This window comes from Diceros bicornis, chromosome 3 (assembly GCF_020826845.1).
Source record: "Diceros bicornis minor isolate mBicDic1 chromosome 3, mDicBic1.mat.cur, whole genome shotgun sequence".
NCBI lineage: Eukaryota > Metazoa > Chordata > Mammalia > Perissodactyla > Rhinocerotidae > Diceros > Diceros bicornis.
In genome coordinates this window covers 101389023-101411528 of record NC_080742.1, presented here as the reverse complement: position 1 = coordinate 101411528, position 22506 = coordinate 101389023, and the positions used below count along the sequence as shown (strand labels likewise).

At 36.6% G+C, this 22506-nt stretch overlaps 1 protein-coding gene across 3 annotated transcripts in view; it reads left to right on the top strand.

Moving 5' to 3' along the window:
- LMBR1 (limb development membrane protein 1) overlaps nucleotides 1–22506 on the top strand; it is a 155629-nt gene that overhangs the window by 62551 nt on the left and 70572 nt on the right. For all 3 annotated transcript variants that reach the window (XM_058534122.1, XM_058534132.1, XM_058534113.1), the window contains exon 5: nucleotides 9403–9506. In XM_058534122.1, coding sequence (XP_058390105.1) covers nucleotides 9403–9506 — 104 coding nt within the window. The remainder of the gene's footprint in view (nucleotides 1–9402; nucleotides 9507–22506) is intronic.

The window sequence follows — 22506 nt, the reverse complement described above, 5'->3', positions numbered from 1 at the left end:
TGGGCTGAGTGGTTCTTTGGGTTGAGGAGAAAAGCTGGGAGTTCAGAGAGGCCAAGGTGACCGGAGCTCACTGGGCAGAGTCCTGGAAAAGAGAGAGTGGCACAGAGAAGCATCTTGTTTTCCACTGATGGATAAAATTAATGGGCTGTCATATTCTCAGTTTAAATGCTTCCCTTAGTAAAATCTTATTAAACTGATGGGCTCTTTTTGGCCCAGAAAAACAAACAAAAAACGTTTAGATTTTCACCGGGTTTCATTCCTTACTGGAAGCTCTCGGGAAGAATCTACCTCCAGGCTCGTTCAGGTTATTGGCTGAATTTGGTTCTTTGTGGTAGGACTGAGGCCCCCATTTCCTTGCTAGCTGTCAGCCAGGTGCTGGTCTTTGCCCTAGAAGCTACCTGCTTCTTTTCTCTTGTTTTCCATGTGACCCCCCGCCCCCCCAGCAAAGGTGGGTTGAGTTTCTCCCTGACTTGCCTTTCTGCTGGATCTCTCTGACTCCAGCTGGAGAAAGTTTTCTGCTTTTAAAGGCTAATTTGGTTCGGTTGCACCCATCAGGCTAATCCAGGATGATCTCCCTATCTCTCTTTATTAAAGTCCATAACTTTAATTATATCTGCAAAATCCTTTCTGCCATGTATACTGGGTTGAATAGTGTCCCCCTACCCCCAAATTCAGGTCCACCTTGAACCTCAGAATGTGACCTCATTTGGAAATAATATCTTTGCAGATGTAATTAATTAAGATGAGGTCATACTAGATTAAGGTGGGTCCTAATCCAATTACTAGTGTCCTTATGAGAAGATAAAACAGAAACACGGACACCCCAGGAAGAAGGTCATGTGAAGACAAAGGCAGAGATTGGAATGATGCATCTACAAGCCCAAGAATGCCAAATATTACAGGCTGCCACCAGAAGAGATAAGGAAGAATTCTTCCCTAAAGCCTTCAGAAAGAGCTTGGCCCTGCTAACACCTTGATTTTGGACTTCTAACCTCCAGAACTGTGAGAGAATAAGTTTCTGTTGTTTGAAGCCTTCCTGTTTGTGATACTTTCTTACAGTAGCCCTAGAGGACTAATACACCATGTAACATAAAATATTCACAGATTCCAGGGATTAAGATGTGGATATCTTTGGAGGTCCACTCTACCTACTTTGAGTCTGCAGCTGAGTACAAAGCGGGAAAATAACAACCCATAATGAGGAGAAAATCAGTCAATTAAAACTGACTCACTATTGACACAGATTCAGAATTAGTAGACAAGAACATTAAAACATTTCTTATAACTCTATTTCATATTTTCCAGAAGCTAGAGGAAAGATGAAACATATTGATGTAAAAAAAGAAGAGGTAAAAGAAGAACTAAATCAAACTTCTAGAGATGAAACCCTTAATGTTGGTATGAAAATACATTGAACGCAATAAAAGCAGATTAGACATTGCAGAAGAGATCAGTGAACTTGAAGACATAGCAGTAGAAAACTGTCCAAAAAAGAAACATACAAAGAAAAAATGGCTGAAAAACTGACCAGGGCATCAGTGATATAATTGATGTTCTGAAGGATGGAGGGTTAAGAAAAAACATTTGAAAAATTAATGGCATAAAAATCTCAAGATCGGATGAAACTATAAACCTGCTGCTCCAAGAAGCTCACCTGGCCCTATATACAAGACACATGAAGAAAACTATACCAAGACATATCATCAAATTGGTCAAAACCAGTGACAAAGAGAAAATCTTAAGCATTCAGAGAAAAAGACATAGAGTACAGAGGAGCAATAGTAAGAATCATATTATATTTCTTGTGGGAAAAAATGCAAGCCAAATGACAGTGGAGTAACATCTTTAAAGTACTGAAAGAGAAGAACCCTGTCAAACTAGTTCTGTATCCAGTGAGAATAGTTTTCCAAAACAAAGGCAAAATAAAGATGGGTGTCAGAGTACAAAAAGTAAAAATTCATCACCAGTTGACCTGTACTACAAAAAATAAGGGAAGTCCTTTAGGCAGAAGCAAATTGGTAGGAGATAGAAATCTGGATCTACAACAGAATGAAGAGCACTAGAAGTGGCAATTTTGTGGGTAAATACAAGAGAGTTTTTCTTTATTATATAAGTCTTATTAAAAGATAATTGGCGGGCCGGCTCCGTGGCTTAGAGGTTAAGTGCGCGTGCTCCGCTGCTGGTGGCCCGGGGTTCGCACCGCTTCTCCGGCCATGCTGAGGCTGCGTCCCACATACAGCAACTAGAAGGATGTGCAACTATGACATACAACTATCTACTGGGGCTTTGGGGGAAAAAATAAATAAAAAATCTGAAAAAAAAAAGTAAATAGGTTTGTGACAAGGACCTGGATTGTCAGGGAAGATGTATTTAAAAAAAAAAAGATAATTGGCTGTTTAAATAAAAAAGTAACAATGTATTGTGAGTTTTATAACGTGTTGTACGAGTAAAATGTATGACAACAATATCACAAAGGCAGGAGGAAAGAAATGGAAATACACTGTTGTGATGTTCTTATGCTGTACTTGAAGTGTTGTAATGTCACTTGAAGGCAGATTGTGATGAGTTAAAGGTGTATGTGACAAACCTGAAAATAACCCTAAAATACCTCAACAAGGAGATATAGTCAGTAACAAAGGAAATACAATGGAATCATAAAAATAGTTAATCCAAAGGAGAACAGAAAAAGAAGAAAAATGGAAGACAGAACAATGGGACAAGTAGAAAACAAAGAGCAAACTGATAGACTTACACTTGACCATATCAATAAACATCAGTGGTCTAAAATCCCAATTAAAAGGCAGAGATTGTCAGATTGAATAAAAGAGAAAGACATAAGTATATGCTGCCGACAAGAAACACACTTTAAATATAAAGACACAAATAGGTTAACAGCAATAGAGAAAAAAGATATACCATACTACTTCTAATAAAAAGAAATCTGGAATTGGTATATTATTATCAGAAAAGTATAAGGAATATTACCAGGCATAAAGGAGATCATTTCATAATGATGAAGGAGTTCATTCATCAAAAGAACATGAAAAGATCAATAGTCAAAATCACAAGTATATTCAGATATATCAGTATCCCCTTTTCAATAATTGATAGGACAAGTAGACAGGAAAAAATTAAGGATCTAGAAGACTTGAATAACACTCTTAACCAACTTGGCCTAATTTGCATTCGTAGAACGATCTGCCCAACAATAGTAGAATACACACTCTTTTCAAGTACACTGAGAACATTTCCCAAGAAAATCATACTCTATGCCATAAAATGTCTCAATACTTTTGCAAGGATTTAAGTCATACAAAATATGTTCTCTGATGATGAAATTAAATGGGAAATCAGTGACAGAAACATATCTGGAAAATCCCTCAAGTATTTGGTAACTAAATAACATACTTCACAATAACTCGTAGGTCAAAGAAGAAATCAAAGGGGAAATTTGAAAGTACTTTGAACTGAATGAAAATGAAAATAAAACAATTCAAAATTTTTAGCACTAAAATGACTGTTTTAGAAAAGAAAAAAAGGTCTCAAATCAGTTCCCACAGCTTCCACCTTAAAAAACTAGAAAAAGGGGAGCAAATGAAGTCCAAAGTAAGGAGAAGATGGGAAATGAAAAAAGGTGAGAGGAGAAATCAGTGAAATAGAAAATGGAGGAAATCAATAAAATTGATAAGGCTGTAGATCAAGCAAAAAAAAAAAGGAGACATTAATTACAAATATCAGGAATGAGAAAGGTGACGTCACTACAGATTCCACAGCTATTGAAAGGATAATTAGTGCATGTTATGAACACCTTTATGCCAATAAATTCAACAATTTAGAGAAATGGGAAAATTCCTTGAAAGACAAAAATTACTGAAGCCCTCTTAGATGTTGTGGAAATGTTACAAATATTCTCACAAATAAAACTCTTGGCCAAGAGGACTTCACTGTCAGTTCTACCAAACGTTTAAGGAAGAAATAGTACCAATTCTACATAGACTTTGAGAAAATTGAAAATGAGGGAATACTTCCTAACTCATTGAGGGCAGCATTGCTCTGATACCAAAACCAGACTGACTGTAGATGAAAAGAAAACTACAGGCCAATATCCCTCGTGAACATAGATGCCTAAATTCTGAACAAAATTTTAGCAAATCAAATATAACAAGTAAAAAGAATAATACATCATGTTTGAAAAAATCCATGAATGTAATTTACCATATTCACACGCTAAACATGTCTTCTGGTCATCACAATATATGCAGAAAAAGCACACGACAAAATTCAACGTCTGTTCCTGATAAAATCTCTCAGCAAACTAGAGAGGAAAGGGAATTTCCTCATGCTAATAAAGAGCATCTATGAAAACCCTACAGGTAACCTCATACTTAATAGTGAAAGGCTGAATGCTTTTCCCGAGATTAGGAACAAAACAAGGATGTCCCCTCTTACCCTTCTATTCAACATTGTTCTGGTCATTTTTAAAAAATAAAGGACATTCAGGGTTGGAAAGGAAAAAGTAAAACTGTCTCTATTAACAGGTGATATGATTGTCTATTTAGAAATTCAGATGGAATTTATTATGAAAAAGCTATTAGAACTAATAAGTGAATTTTGCAAGGTTGCAGGATACAAGATCAAAATACAAAACTCAATTACATTGCTATATACTAGCAGTGAATAATTGCAAATGGATTTAAAAACCAATCCCATTTATACACAGTAGCATCAAAAATAAGAAATACTTAGGGATGTGTGAGACCTATATACTGTAAAACTATAAAACACTGCTGAGAAAAATTAGAGAGTGCCACAATAAATGGAGAGATACACCGTGTTCATGGATTAGAAGACAATACTGTTAAGATATCAGTTCTCCTTAAGTTGATCTATAGATTCAATACAATCCCAGTTAAAATCCCACCTGGCTTTTTTGTAGAAGTTGAAACGTTGATGTAAAATTCAGATGGGAATTCAAAGGACTTAGAATAGCCAAAGCAACTTTGAAAGAGAACAAAATTGGAGGACTTACTACCCGACTCAAAGGCTATTTTAAGGCCATAGTAATTGAGACCATGGGGTATCAGCATAAAGATACATAAATAGATCAATTCAATAGAATAGAGAGTCCAGGAATATATCCGCACATATATTTTCAATTTGTTTTCAGCAAAAAGTGTGAAGGCAATTTGATGGAAAAAAGATATTCTTTTCAACAAATTAGTGTTGGAGCAATAGGATAGTCTAGGCAAAAAATGAACTTCAATCCATACCTGGCACCGTATACAAAAATTAATTCAAAAAGATCGTAAACCTAAATGTAAGTCCTAAAACTGTAACACTTGTAGAAGGAAACATAGGAGAAAGTCTCTGTGACACTGGGCTAGACCATAATTTTTTGGTAAGATAGCTAAAGCATGATCCATAAAAGAAAACATTGATAAATTGGATTTTGTCAAAATTAAGTAATTTTATTCTTTGAAAGATACTGTTAAGAGGATGAAAAGGCAATCCATAGATTGGCAGAAAATATCTGCAAATCTTGTATCTGATAAAGGACTTGTATTCAGAGTATGTAAAGAACTTGCCAAACTCAATAATAAGTAAGCAAACGACCCAGTGAAACAATGGGCAACAGATTTGAAGAGACACTTCACCAAAGAAAATATAAGTGGATGGCAAATACGTTCATGAAAAGATGTTCATATCATTAGTTATTCATTAGGGAAATACAAATTAAAATAATTATGAGATACCACTATACACCTATTAGAATGACTGAAACTAAAAACACTGGCCATACCATATTTTGGTGAAGTGTGGATGAAATTTGAACTCTGCTGGTGAGAATGTAAAATTATACAACCACTTTGGAAAACATTTTGGCAGTTTCTTGAAATGTTGAACATACACTTACCATATGACAGCCATTGCATGCCCCCATGTTTACCCAAAAGAAATGAAAGCATATGTCCATGTAAAGAATTGTACATGAGTGTTAATAACAGCTTTAGTTGTAATAGCCACAAATTGGGGAAAACCCTGATAGCAGTTTGCAGGTGAATGGATGCAATCCAGTAACAGGATTCACTCTGATACATACAAAGTGACGAACTACTAATACATGTCACAGTGTTGAAGAATCTCAAAATAGTTGGGCTACATGACAGAAGCCAGACAAAAACAAGAGTACATACTACACATACCATTTATATAAAATTCTAGAAAGTACAGTCTTTTCTAAAGTACAGTATCAGTGGCAGAGAGGGAGTGTGGTAGGGAGTGGAAGGAGGCAGTGATTATAAAATGGTATGAGGAAACTTCAGGCTGATGGATATGTTCATTATCCTGATTATGGTGATGGCGTCACTGGTGCATTCTTTGTCAAAATTTATGAAATTGTCTACTTTAAGTGTGTAGTTTATTTTATGTCACTTATAACTCAAATTTGTTAGAAATTAATTTTTAAAATTTTTATATATGTTGTGATTTTCTTCGTTTTACACTGACAATCAAGACTTAATTCTAAAACTCCTTCCTTAGTTTGCCCCATAAGCTTTTCCTTAGAGGGTGTTTCCTTCGTAAATGTGTTAACATTTATCTATATAGATTGTAATATTCATTCATGCAACTCTTAGTTATTGATTCCTTAGCACTAAAACCACCGTTGTAGAAATATGATCCATGCCTCATGGAACTTAGACCTAGAATTTATAATGATAAAATTTTCAGGCATTTGTAAAAAATATGAGAAGTGTAGGAAGCGGTGGAGTTTATGTTGCTTAAAAACATCGCAGCATATTAGAAAGAGCAGCTTAGCTGTTTTCTAGCTCTGGGACAAGGGCATGTTTCTGAACTGTAAGGCCATCCGTAAAAGAGAGGACCTACCTTATCATAAAGCATTTGGGGTAGAAACCTAAAGTATCCACAACAATACCTGAGATGTTAGGTACCTAAGAAATGATAGATATTGTTTTTTATAGTTTTCTGAAGTACTGTGAGATATTTCATTGGACTAAAACTATCTTGTTTAAATTGAATACACTTTTATCTTTTTAACACAAATGATTTAAAATTGGCATTTCTCTATTTTCTGCCATGCCTAAACAAAGTAACGTATGACAATTGTGGTTTTGCAGCCCAAAAGAATAATAATTTATTATGTGATAATTTACATAATACTAATTATAATTGTGCTGGAAGTAACTTCCTTGGAAACCATAATGAAGATAAAATGCTGTTGAGCAAGGTAGAGGCGAAAGACCATGCACTCAAGTTTATGAACTTAACCTGGAGGGCACAGCTTTGATCCCTGCCCACTGATTCTTAGTTTAGGTACAATTCTCAAGAAGTGCTGTAGATGGTGCCTTTACCTTACCTGTTAGGGGAGGGGAGGGATTGTTGCTGGACACATGTAAACTGCTGGTAACAAAAAACAAGAGCTGAGACACCTGCAGAGAGAGAGATGAGAGGAAAACTAGAAAGTGAACATCAGTACTCAGAAAGTATGATACAGAAGCTAATAGAACTGTATGTTAGTAGCCTCTGGGGGTGTGACTATTACTAAAAGCAAAAAGTCACGAAGTGCTTAGTTTGTCACGGGGGTTGTGCTGCTTGTCTTACAGGCATTATTTCACTGAATTCTCAACACCACCTGTAGACACGGTCCTCAGCCTCGCTTTATGGACAGCGAACCTGTGACTTAGCAGGGTTGGCGCGTGGAAGTGCAGTTGGGGCTGAACCCAGGCCTCTCTGAAACCCGTTTGTGCACTTAGCCTCCATTCCATGCGCTCTTCTCCGTGTTTAATACAGTAAGACCATCGGCTATCATTAGAACCCCTTTGAATACAGAAAAGGGTTAAGATGGTCATCATCTTTTTTTTAAAGGTTGGAAAGTAGAAAAGTATTTTAAAACAACTTTTACTTTAAGAAATTCAAATTAAAGTTTTTCCACTGAAAGATGTAAGATACTGTTTTCTAAAAAAAATTTGTAAAACATTTTATTTCCTGCTAAGTATATTGTGAAATTTATTAAATCTATCTAGATTTTTGAATAAGAAACTATGTTGATTTTGTTAATTACACCATCTTATCCTCTAAAGGGAGTACATCTCTCTGGGTAACGTGTACAAGTGCTACATTCATTCTTTCTGTTTGTACTCCATGCTGTTCCAAAATGACCTAGGGCAATCATGAAACATGTATGTTAATTTGTAACCAACACAGTTGGGGACTAGTTTACTTTGGTTCCTTGACCACTCATGTGCAGTGTCCGTCCGTCTGGATCGTAAGCCCTGTGAGGGCAGAGGCTTTTGTTGTGTTCATTACTGTGTCTCCAGTGCCTGGAACAGTGCCTTGTAAATGAGGGCCTTGAAAGAGCATTAGTTGCTTGATTTCAAAAGCACTGAATTATAATTGCATGTAGTTCATTGAATTTATGCATAGCATAATTTTTATCTTTGACTCTTGATTTTATAAATTTTATAAAGATTATAGCCATTATTCTGACAATCAGTTTTAAATTTGATTTAAAATTTAAATCAGTTTTACCTATAAAAAGTATAAGATGTTGGGCCCAATACTATCTCAATGACACACCTGAAGTTTTGTCTTTTTCTAAATCTATTCTTATTATCTTAGTTGCTTTTCATTGTGGTTTTATTAGAGTGCAGAATGTGCCAAAAATGGAACAGGTGATGTGAGCTTGCCTGCCTCTCTTACTTTTTCTTTCCCACTTGGAATTACTTACTAAAACTTCTGTGATGTAGTGGTTTTTAAAAATCCCAGGAATTAGTGCTGCCACTTGCAGGCTCTGTAACCTTGGCAAGTTATATAACTAGCCTGTGCCTCTATCTTGTTGGGGGTTTGCTGTGAAGAGTAAATGACTTTGTGTAATATCTGTAAATCACTTAGAATAGTTCTTGGCACATAAGGGCTCCACAAATGCTAATTATTACTTTTAGGGTTTTTATGAGGCTCAAATTAAACGAGATTATGCATGTAAAATGTTTAGTAGAGTATCTGGCATTTATTAAGTGCTCAGTAAATGCTAGTGGCTCTGATTTAAATAATCAGGTGCCAATAAGTCTAAAGAGGCTGTGTCTTTGGATCTCAGCATATGTCATATCTTTAGTCAGTTTATTTTAGAGCATGAGGAAAAATCATTAGTTTTTATATTGGCTTTTCCCAGTAGGTACAAGTTACCAAATTATAAAAATTTTAAATAAATATATAATTATTTTATAATTTCTAAGTTTAGGTCATGTGTTAGGCCTCTCCCTTCAAGTTTATGTTTATTTTTACTATTAAAAATTTGACTAATCTCATAATTTAGCATAGTAATTTTCTTGGACAAGGCCTATCAATATTTGACTTATCTTTCTTCTGTTGTTGTCCTCCTTATAGGTTTGTGGAACCTTGCTTCTCTCTTTTCCAACCTTTGTTTATTTGTATTGATGCCCTTTGCCTTTTTCTTTCTGGAATCAGAAGGTTTTGCTGGCCTGAAGAAGGTAAGTGAATCGTGTTTTGGAATTAAATATCATTCATGTTGAACTAGAAAAAGTAGGCTTAAACAACCATTTGACTGGAATGTAAAAAATTTAATTAATAATAACAACAACATATTAATAATGTTAACAATAATATTAATAATATTGCACATTGAATTATTTGGCATGTCCACAGGGAGGAAGTCATCTTTCGACCTTTGAATGCTTTTACAGTGTGTGCAGAGTTGGTGGAGTATTCTTTTGTAGAGTAAATAAACCTGATATGATAGCTATTATTCCTTTCTTAGGCTATTTCATTTATTTAAAGCAGGATGTGAAATTCTAAAAATCTTAAAATATATCTTGATGTAAAAGTCATTTCACATCCAGTATTTTCAGGAGAGTAGCGTGTTACAAAATCAAACATGCTCCATTAGATAGTCAAATTCCCAAGATACTGTGACCTACTGATCTTAGGCGAATGTGGGAGGATTAGAAGTGGGCAAAATGAGAGACTTTAGTTCACACTTTATAAGTGGTAACAACTTCATCTATCCTTGAACATTATATTTTAAAGTGAAAGGAACAGTGTTTCTATTTATAGCTTGTGGAGTTCTTTGCTATAAATTTTGGAACCTAATGCAAAGATTTAACTAGTTAATACTTTTTGGGTGACTTTTAAACTTGATAAAATGAGTTCTAATGTTACAGTTTATAGACACATTACATCTTTTTAATGTTTAGTTCTATTCATATTGTGAAATATGGAGTGAAAGTGTACCTACATATCTTATTATTGAATAATAATGTAATGCCAATTAAGTAAATTTGGCGTGGGAAAGTTGTAAACTTGTGAATTATTATTATTACTTTCATATAACTTTTTGTGGATTCTTAGGAATGAAATTATTTAGTCTAATATTTTGACAACTCTTCTGATTTTAAACCTTAAGTATAGCACATTTTAGACCTATATATTGAAGGATGCCATGAAGGAACACTGAGAGGTGATAGTTAAAGTGTTGTGTCAGTGGATTCACCTTTCTGTTTTCTGGATATTATTCCATACTTTAACAGTCTGTGGTTGAAAACTAACAGTTGATTTCATATTTAGTAAATGTACTGAGAACAAAATAGATGGTTGAGTCTGGCAGTCAAACCTGACGTTGAGAAAACTGGTATATATATATTGGAATTGTTTTTTTTTTTTTTTTTTTGTGAGGAAGATCAGCCCTGAGCTAACATCCATGCTAATCCTCCTCTTTTTGCTGAGGAAGACCGGCTCTGAGCTAACATCTATTGCCAATCCTCCTCCGTTTTTTCCCCAAAGCCCCAGTAGATAGTTGTATGTCATAGTTGCACATTCTTCTAGTTGCTGTATGTGGGACGCGGCCTCAGCATGGCTGGAGAAGCGGTGCCTCGGTGTGCGCCCGGGATCCGAACCCGGGCCGCCAGCAGCGGAGTGCGCGCACTTAACTGCTAAGCCACGGGGCCGGCCCTGGAATTGTTTTTTATCATGATATTTTTAAATTATTTGTCATCTATGTAATGTAAAAGGATTATATAGTTTCAGTTTAAAAAGATCTTTGAGTTTTCATAATTTCTTGAAGAAATTATAGGAAGTTTTATTGCTGAAAGGGATTTAGTTCAAACTTTCCTTTTATAAAGAGAAAACTGAGGTGTAAAGATATTAAATGTTATTAAATTATCTAAGAACACATAGGTACAATTTCAGAACTAGTACTGAAACCCAGAGGTTGCTTCTAACCTCAGCAAAGTGTGTTCTTCCTGTGTCAACACTGTGGAGAGCACTCTTAAAGCCGACAAGGTGGATGAGATGACCAAGGAAGGACAAAAGGGATGGAGAAGAAAAGAGGACTGTGGAGTGCTATGGAGCAAAGGAGCAAGGAAGAATTTTGAGCAGGTGCCGTCAGATAGCATGAGAACAAAAGGAGAATGATCTCTTGGAAGCCAAAAGACAATTTCTAGGAGAATGGAATGTAAAATATTACATTGAAGAGGAGCTGAAGGAAAAAATATCAGGATCATTGGAGACACTTGAGAAAGCAATTTCTGTAGAATTTTGGAGCCTTTTGATGGATATTCATTAATTTGACAGAGTTTTACTAAGTGCTTACTAAGTAATAATTATTATGCTATTATAGGAACTTGCTGGGGACAGAAATGCAAAGACAGGGCTCCTGCCTTCAAGGGATGGACAGAAAGAGAAATCAGAGATGCAAGCAAATAGCATGCAGTGTGACGAACTTTCAAAACAACAAGCAGCTATGGGAGGCACTGCAGGAGTGGCTGTCTTGATTGCCTCGGGACTCTGGGAAGGCTTCACAGGAGGAGTCAGCCTGCACTTGAGCTCAGATTTGAAGGCTGAGCAGGCGTTGCTAGAGTGTGGCACGCCAGGCCTGATCAAAGGCATGCGTTCTGCTGGAGTTGAGGGAATGGCTGATGCTTAGCTATAGAATGGAGAATGTGAGGTCAGGGTACACGGGAAGCTCGTCGGGGTCAACTCCTGGAGGCCTTGAGTCCTCTGCCAGGTAGTTTCAATTTTATGCTATAGACAACAGGAAGTTGGCAAAGGATTTTTGCCTCTATCATTTTCTTTAAATATATTTAGAGATAAATACACGTCAGATTTTCAACATATGTCACTAGGGAAAGAAGTACATGCGGCACACAATGTGATAACACTGTGTTTTGTAGAGATAGCACCATACTAAGTCAGTCATGCACCTGGCTCTGTTAAACAGTGTTTCAACATATGTCATAAAATTTCCATGTTGTGTTTGCTTTAAATATGCAAAGTTCACCCTCTTCCATCTCTGCCCCATGTGTAATCTTACCAAATGCAAAACAACTGGTAAAGCCCAGTGTTCAATGTATATTTTCATATTTGGTATTATAGCTGTTTCTACTTAGGTCATGTGTTTTATAAAAATCTAGTTATTAGTTAAATAGATTATTTTTAAAAGCAGTGTGCAATCTGGACAAACCCCTTGCTTCCAAATTAATTTCCTCCCTTCTTGTGAACTAACCAACTAGAAATGGGACTTGGCTAAATCTGTTGGAGCAGAATTAGCAACCATCTCTGGATTAAAAACAAATGACACGAAAACCCAGAGACATGTCACTGTTCTCCTGTTGCCCCTTGTAGACTAAGGTCAAAGGGGAGAATCAGCTTGGGGAGGGATACCAGAAGGTAATTAAAGATATTTTTTACCTACTTTTGTACAACAATTCTTCTCTCTAAATTTATTACTTCTAGTCTCTCTATAGAGAGACTCTATATATAGACTCTCTCTATACATGTTGAAAAGAATATTCCTTTCTAAGCATATCTTTGACTATGGTAGTCACCTCAAAATTCCTCAAGGTCGCCAGCTACATTTCCTGATCTCAAAGGGGACCCACGTGTTGAGTGACTGTAGGATATAATTGACATGACCAGTTAATTCTCAAACACAGCAAAGGATTTAAGACGAGAGCAAGAAGGCAGAGCTCAGTATAGTTATTATTTATTTGACTTCTGTAGCTGGGGAACGAATGGGAGTTGTAGAAACCAATTTAAAGAATTTGGTCTTTAATGCTGTTAAAGAAATGAGGAGGATGGGGGCCGGCCCCGTGGCTTAGCAGTTAAGTGCGTGCGCTCTACTACTGGTGGCCCGGGTTCGGATCCCCGGTGCTCAACGATGCACCCCTTGTCCGGCCATGCTGAGGCGGTGTCCCACATACAGCAACTAGCAGGATGCGCAACTATGACGTACAACTATCTACTGCGGATTTGGGGAGAAAAAGGGAAAAAAAGGAGGTGGATTGGCAATAGATGTTAGCTTAGGGCCGGTCTTCCTCAGCAAAAAAGAGGAGGATTGGCATGGATGTTAGCTCAGGGCTGATCTTCCTCACAAAAAAAAAGAAAAGAAGAGGATGGGGTTGTAGCTTGGAGGTAGACACTGTACAATAATTCTACTTAGTATGCTCAGGGGAAGGGGCCAGTGGAGGAGACATTGAGGGTACTGAGGGGAGAAGGTTTGTCTTTAGAGTCAGACTGCCCGGGCTAGTTACTTAATCGAAATCTCAGGTGTTCTTTCTGTATAATGGATATGGTAATGATAGCTACCTTACTGTATTATTATTTATTTTTTTTGGTGAGGAAGTTTGGCCCTGTGCTAACATCCGTGCGCATCTTCCTCTATTTTGTACATGGGATGCCGCCACATACAATGTGGCTTGATGAGCGGTGTGTAGGTCTACACCCAGGATTTGAACCTGCAAACCTCAGGCCGCCGAAGCGGAGTGCACAGATGTAACCACTACACCACCAGGCCGTCCCCCTCTTACTATATTATTTAGAGGATTAAATGAGAGGAGATTATTCATGTGAAGTGCATAGCCCAGGATTTATCTCAGTAAATGTTAGCTATTATTGCCATTATCTTAGAGCTTAATGTATTTGACTGGTAGGTATTCTAGAAAATATCAGTGTTATATGGGATCCTCAGAAAGCAACTGAATACACTATAGTCGGCTCTTAATTATTCACACATACTATTATCCTAGGCAATTTTAAGATGCTGTACTATTTTTCCTGTTTTGAAATAGCATGGACTGAAGCAGAATCAAACTTACTTGAAGATAAAGTACATTCTAGACGCTGTTAGGAATGTTTAGAAAGCTTTAAAATTGGGGTAATCATGGCATGTTATTTTAAAATATTCATATTTTTCAGTTTTAAAATCAATTACATGAAAGTTTTGAGGGTTATTAGCTTTGTATGGTTAAGTCTAAGTGTATAAAGTATACATTTGAGCCTTTCAATATTGTGCCTTTCTGTTATCTGTTTTGGTATTTACTTGTGCAGATTCTAGATAATGTTCAGATCTCTAGTTCTTTACACAGAACTGTAGGTTGTATCATAGTCATTAACTCTGTTGCTCTGTTGAAGTGAGTGTGTCAATGACCACAATCACAGCTGACGAGCAAGTTATACATTTCTGTATATCCCTTTAAAGCTCTTTGCTCATCGGTTACATTTGACACATCTAGTTCCAGGACAATATTGACGAGATCTTAGAAAACACTTCTAATTGGTAGATTCCATGCATTAATTTGAGTAGTAACAATCTTGTAATATAGTTAAGTTAAATTTCCCTTTTTTTCTTTTGGCCACCCTCCTGGTGCTGTTTTACTGTGTCTAAGTCTGGTGGAGTCCCTGAATGGCATATGGCCCCACCATACTCCCATTGATTCCCCTGGGCGATCGATTTTAAAACAGCCCCTTGCATATTGTGCCAAGATGCGGAAATTGGCCACTAGCCACAGGCGGATGCAGAGCTTGAATTGAAAATCAAATTAAGCAGAATTCTCTACTTAGTTTTTAATTAAACCCTATGTTAATTCAAACAGGACATTTTAGGCCTGGGGGTTGACCATGTCCTTTTAAGGGCCTTAAATAGCCTTTCTTCTCTCTGCTTACCACGGCGTATGTTTCTATTTTATTAGGACCATCTCCTCGCTATTCCCATTCTTTATAGTTCTCAAGGGTAGGAGAATGTAAATGGTTTTGATAAAGCAAATGTTTTTTTTTTAATAAGAAGGTAACTTTTATCTTGGAGCTCTTACTGTTAGCAGTTAAATGTTTATGAAATTTAGATTATTTCACTGTCACCTATATATATTGTATCGAGCATTATATATGTTAGTGTGTGTTTGAACCTGACCCCGTGCTTACATCTTAATGTTTCAACTCTGATAAAAAGATTGCGCCTGCTGAGTTTTGTTTAGTTTCGTTTCCTAGTGGAGATGCTTTCTCTGCAGTTCTTACCTTGGTCTCTCAATTGTGTACCTGAGCATGAGGGTCTTGGAGCCAGCAGCGCTGCTCTTCCTGCCACGCTGCAGACCAGCTCTGGGGGTCTCTGTACTCTGCCTCAGAGACCTCTAAAGTACACGGGGTGACGTCAGAAGATATCTTCCCGTCGCGTGATGAACTCGGAAGGTCTAACGTCTGGCTGAGGTTTAAATGGGAGTTAGGAATGCGTTTGTTTCATATTATATTTTAACATCTTACTTTGAATTAAAATATTATGAGGAAAAAATTCAACAACTTAATGAAAGTAAAAAAAAAATCTCATCAATGACAGATTAATTCATAAACCAAAGATGTTTCTGGGAGTAACTTTATATTGTGCCTCACCTTAATGCCTATCTTTGATTTGAAGTCATGGCATAAACTTTAACGTAAGTGACAGCAACATCCTGACTAATTACCCAAACCATCCAGACATCCCCAAATGTCCAGAACGTAGCACACGGTCTGTAGGATTAAGAGGTTAACTCCTATAACTTCAAACGAAGTGCTTGATAATAAAAGCAAAAAGTACAAAATTTGAGGTAACTTCCTTTCTTAATTAATTAGACTGACCAGGTGGAAGCGAAGAGCTCCATGCTGGTGCTTGGAAGGTCTATAAAGCTGAGCACCATGACAGCACAATAGAGGAGGAACAGAGATTGTTTTAATATGTTTCTATCCTGTGTCACAGTTTGAAATTGTCCTGGTTTATGTCCCTTTTGGCAAACTTACATAAAAGTGACCTTGTACTGTATTTTATGACCAGATGACTTTTTCCCCCCAGTGGCTAATTTGTATCAGGCCTCCATCTTAAAGAGACACAGAAATAAGTAGGAAGTCCAGCTCGGTCTCAGTGAGCTTTCATTGCATTCTTTCATTATTTTTGCTTGTTTTTGCCACTGATCATCCATAAATTGTTGGAAATGAGTGATTAAGGAAGTGCTGCTTAGTGTTAGTGGCACATGCACATATTTGGCATGGTTTCTGTGGGTGAGAGGAAATCACATACAAAAAGGAAAACTCCTGCTGGGACCCTTTCAAGGAAATTTACCTTGGGTTGCGTTTTGATCTTGGTGTTTATTACAGAAAATGGAGTCATATCTCACTAACTATTGTTATGTGTTAATTTGATTTTCCCAACACCTTCAAGAAAAAAAAAAATCAGTAATTTATTAATAGAATTCCTCTACCCTCCCCAAGTCGAGAGCACTAGTTTTTCCATAGAAACAACATGGATAAGAATGAGTATTTTCAAAACATTTGATTCTGGTAGTGTTGTTATACTCGAGGTTCCCTTTGGAATTGTTACTGTACTGTAAAAGGTGTGGTTATAACAATATAAACTGGGCATTTCAGACATATAGGATCTCAGAGAAAGACATATGAAAGTATTATTTTGAGGAAAAGAGTACATTTATTTCATTTAAAAATTATTTGAGTTTATGAAGATTTTCAATTACAAATCATTTAGTTAATGAAGTGGAATTAATTTTGTCACTATTCTTAGTACAATTGCATATTGGAGGGAACTAAATTATAACTTCAGTAGCAATATCTGTTATTGTCAGGTAGCAGCTGTGTTTTTAAAAGACATCACTTGGTTCCTGTATACTTTGTGATGGTATGATACTTTGAATTGGACCATTATATAGCACTTGCGTCTTTCTCTCCATTTTTCAAAAAATGAGAGATTTCTACTCTAAGGCTAGATTGTCTCTTTATTTGCATGGTAGGATAGTGGCAAAATTGTGAGCTTTGGCATTTAGAAGACCTGGACTTAAAGCCTGACTCTTCTCATTACTGACCTGGGACTTCAGGCGTTCATGTCTGTAAAATGGGCTGGCAGTACTTACCTCCTCCGGTTGCTGAGGGAGGCTGAGTTACCTCACTCAATCTGTTTGTAAAGTACCAAAGACACAGTAGAAGCAGCAGTTATTATTAGATGCTTAAATGTATCAACCTAGTGAAAGTTGATAAACAGGAAGATTTGTGTAGGATTACTTTTTGTATATTATAGCAAAATGATATAAGAAATTATAGTGGCATCGACATAGTCAGCTTTATTTCTTTACTTTTTGAAATAGAAATTTTTATCTTACAGCAGTATAGGTTGTAAAAAAAATTATGTTTAATAGGTAACTAAACTTCAGACTTTATCTGATGATTAATTGCTGTATCATAATTCAGGGCTCTTTGTTAAATGAGGAAAAGTTTTGGTAAGGAAGAAATAAAAAATCACCAGATTCAGATTTTAAAGTAATTATACTTTTAATTAAACTGGCCCTAATACTTCTAATTTTCATGAAACAATTTTATAGAAATAATCATTGTCAAATAGAGTCTTTTTTCCAAAACTTTTTTGGGGGGAATTGAAAACTACCCACTCTTGGTTGGAATGAACTTTATTAGAAAGTAAAACTAAATGTCAGATTCATTGCTGCCTAGAGAGCTTCTTATATAATCATGATGCATACTCACAGGCATGTAGGACAGGAGCTCACCCAAGAGGCTAGAGTTTAGATTGTTAAAATCTAATATTTATTTGGCATTTAAACTCATATTTATATGTCTATAAAATCATTTATTTAGCATGTCACAGTGTTAATCGTCTGATCTCTATGAAACGTTTGCCAGTATGTAGCTGAAACTTGGTATATTACTTTAAGCCATTTATTTGTCCCATTTGTACCAGAAATAAAAGTTGCATATTCAGACACATCAAAGGCAATAGGATTGTTTGATAGTTTTGACATTAGGTAATATTTTAGGTTGCGATATATCTACTTTTCTTTAAAACTTAAGTCTTTAACAGTTACACTACTTAAAAATTGATTGGTTTGCAAACTTTTTGTTAAGGAAAGGAAATTCTCATCTAGAAAGACAAGTTCTTACTGTTATAGAGTGACTGAATTTCAAAGCAGCTGAATTGTTAAAAAAATTTAAAAAAATATATTCTTTTAGTGATTAAGAATAAGATTAGCAGGCAAAAACTGAAAAAATAAGGATACATCAACAGTAGAAAAAGTTAGAGTTAAATATACTGAAATGATCAGATTTACAGGAAACATTTCCTGTATCTTTCTTGAAACACAAAGAAAAAAGAAATTTTAAGTTGTTTTATAATGGTGGGCTTAAATATTCTTATACTTGCATATTTTAGTTGAGATTACTTGATATTTAATGTTTTTCTTTACATATTAATGAGTATTAATTTTTAGAAGCAGTCAGTTTTTAAAACAGACTTGTGAAGGACTTAAACATTTTTTTAAACCTTTTTTGAGGTATCAGAAAGCTCTGATCTTTTAATGATTTTTGTTTCCTTCTTAAATGCCTATAATTAAATTACATTTCTGATCTATTTTTTAGAAGAGATTTAATGAAGTACCCTATGTTGTGATAAGAACTTATTGCAGTAGTTAACTTAAAAATACTTTGATTCAGTATTCTGAATAAGATTTCTCAGAATTTGTTATTACCTTAGCTCAGGCTTCATCATTTCTTGGATTGTTTAAGCCGCTGTTCATCTGTGTTTTCTGCTTCCAGTTTCAATCCCATACAAACTAACCTCCATGATGCCTTCTAACATTGTTTTCTTAATAATATTGTTGCTTATGTAACTCACCTCTGTAAAATCTTTTTTTTTTTTGATGAGGAAGATTGGCCCTGAACTAACATCTGTTACCAGTCTTCCTCTTTTTGCTTGAAGAAGATTGTCCCTGAGCTAACATCCGTGCCAATCTTCCTCTATTTTGTATGTGGGACACCTCCACAGCATGGCTTGATGAACAGTGTGTAGGTCCATGCCCAGAATCCGAACCCGCTAACCCTGGGCCGCCGAAGCGGAGCCATGAGCCCAACCACTACGCCACCAGGCCGGCCTCTGTAAAAATCTTTTGATAGCTTCTACTGCCAACAAAATGAAGTCTAAAGTCTGTAACATTACATATAAAACTCTCTGGAAATTTGCCTTCAGTCTGTCTTTTAGGCCACATTTTTCGTGAGGCTCCCCTGTTCACCGTAAGCCGTGTCCCTGCTGAGCTCCTCACCTTGTCCAGAACATTCCGGGTTCTTTCACAGCCGCATGTCTTCACGTGGTGTTCCTTGGCCAGGAAGCCCTCCCCTCACTTCCCTGTTTGGTGAAATCTGTCCTTAAGTGCTACCTCTTGGGTGGGCCTACGGTCTTTCCAGTGGGCCTTCTGGAGTGGTGACCTGCTGCCTCTCCCCCCGCTAGTGATCACAGTTATATTGTGATTATTTGTTGACGTATTTCTTTCTCTTTTTTCCCTTGGTATTTCCAAACATGTATACTTAGGCGTACTGTGGACAGAGCTCTTGTACAGGGAAAATGAAGCATGAAGGCTAGGTAGGTCTTAGGTCCCCTTGATTTGTCAGACGAGAGGGTCGGAAAGCACTTCAGTACAACACATGGGGACTGGCCATGGGTTCCTGCACCGATATCTTTCAGGATATGACACTTTTAGAACCTCTTAGAACTTCAACACAAATGAAGACAAGACTTTGCTTTATTTTGGTACAGCTTAGGCTATTAGTCCAGAACCTTCAGGTGACATTATAATGAAGCCTATCACAAATAAAGTGAGTCTTTACAGAATCCTGACCATCCTTAGCTTTGTTTACAGAACCAGACCTCCCCACCTCTACCCTGATTCTTCAGCTAGCTGTTTAATTCTAGGATTTAGCGTGTCAGGAATGAGCCCCACAGTCGCTGCTGTGTTTGCCCATGGGTGGGACTGGTAGCACCATGTCCCTTGCTGGGTTGGAGCTCAGCCTGACCGCAGCCTGCTTGGCGGGACTTTGACCACTTGCCAAGATGTGACCATCTTCCTCTTCTAGGCTATTCCCCTCAAGGGCCACTTCTCCAGCAAGTGAATTTTCTCCTGACAATAGTGCTCCCTTCCCAGCTTCCTTTCCTCTTCATGGGTCTCTAAACTGAGATCTAGCACAGCTCCTGAACTGGATTCCTCTAAGCCAGGAGGATAGCTGGTGACATAAATTGTGACAAGTTAAAGGAAACTTTGAGAATAGTGTTAATATTATTAACCTAATATCTTAATATGCCAGATCTAATTCTTACGTAGAATAGAAGCTAGCATCTTTTTTCCCTGCAGCCAGGTATTATTGAAGACTTGTGTTTGTTTAGTATTTTGTTTTAAACTATTTTCCTGTATTTTATTTCATTTGATCTGTTAAATATCTGAGAGGTAACCAATGCAAGTTTTATTGCACATATTTTATAGATAACGTCTTGAAGCCCCAGTTTTCTTATCAAACTTCCAGGATACCTAGTCAGTGGCAGAGCTGGTACTAGAATCCAGAGTGTTTTTTGCCCTGTGCTAGTATTTACCAACCAAATAGTTCTCAAACCTTCTAGAAATTACAGAAGGGTTCCTGCAGTTCAGTTCTATAGAGATGCCTAATACTATTTCTATTTTTAAAAATCAATCAATATATTTATTTTTCCTTTAAAACAAAACATGTTGAGAGCCTGTGAATGTGTATTTGGTGAATTTGCCAGGTGTTAGTAGAGATCAGGGGAGCATGCTTATGATTCCAGTACTTGATTGATCACTCAGCTGAACCCCACAAGCCACAGTATTGGTTTTGAGCATTATATGTTTTCTGGTTTTGAAAATTCTTAGTCATATGATATTTAACTAATGCCATAATGGGTGACTGTTTAAATACTATAAACATAAGGGTCACTGAAGTTTAAATTCAGGGTGCTATGAAGAACATACAATTAATGATGATTCAAATAATGATGCTGCAGACTCACCCAGTGAATCTTTACCAGGTCTTGGTCCTGTATTTGGCTTATTAAAACTTCTCTATAGCACATCAAGATGGCCATAGAACTTAAAAATTAATGCTAACCAGAGAAAATTGAGTAATAATTATATCCAGTTTAGTTTTTTTATTTATCGAAAATAGGCAACTTGGGCCTGGAATGTTATTTGTTGAGAAATGTATGCCAATAACTGCCTGAAATCTTCTCTTCAATACGTAGAAATAAAATATGAAAATTATAAAAAACCAGTTTTTTAAAAGTTCAAAAATACTGTAAGTTGTAACAGAGAAATTTTGGTCTTTATATTTTATACATCAGGCTTTGTTTGGGTCTGATTATATGATGTTTGGTGTCAACTCATGAGTTTTCCTACGCAATCAGTTTAAAGGAAATTAAATAGCATGTGTCATGTTAAATAGGACCAAGTCAAAAACTTAACTATATAACCTAAATCCTATATTATTAAATGCATAAATAAGTTCTCAGGAAAGCAAGAGAATCTCCTGGAACCGAAACCAAACAGGCACAACAAACCTAGAATAATAAGTAAATAAGTGATGCCCTGGCTACCCTGGTCAGGGCAGGGAGGTTACAAGGTGACACAGGACCATAGGCGCATAGAGGCTAGTAGTTGGAACTGAGGCCCCACTGAAAGCCCTCAGCAAAATGGCAAACTTTTTTAACACACGCATACACACCCCTTGCCCATTGATGGAGGAAGACTGTCAGCCTTGGCTCTGGGCAGAAGAGTTCATCCTGAGAGTTCATCCACAGGCCTTTACCTTCCCCTCCCAGGAGTTGGGGTTCAATATTTACTACTACCTGTGTTGTTGGGAAACCCAAGCCAAGAAATTAACATAAAAGTTGTTTCAAAGAATTATGTATCATTTCATCATTTTTTTTTTTTTTTTTTTGGTGAGGAAGATCAGCCCTGAGCTAACATCTGATGCCAGTCCTCCTCTTTTTTGGCTGAGGAAGATTGGCCCTGGGCTAACATCTGTGCCCCTCTTCCTCTAATTTATATGGGACGCTGCCACAGCATGGCTTGACAAGCGGTGCATCGGTCCGCGCCGGGATCTGAGCTTGCGAACCCCGGGCCGCTGAAGCGGAGCGCGCGCACTTAACTGCTATGTCAGCAGGCTGGCCCCTCATTTCGTCATTTTAACCTAATGTATAATACTTTTAGGTAAATTTTAATTAAAAATGGTTTATATAAATATATAATTAAGGTTGGTTTTAGAAAGTTGATTTAATATAATTTAAGATGGATAATACATATAAATTTTTGACCTAGTCCTATTAACTATAACATGTTGTTTAATTGCCTTTATTTTTTAATTTTTTTTTGGTGT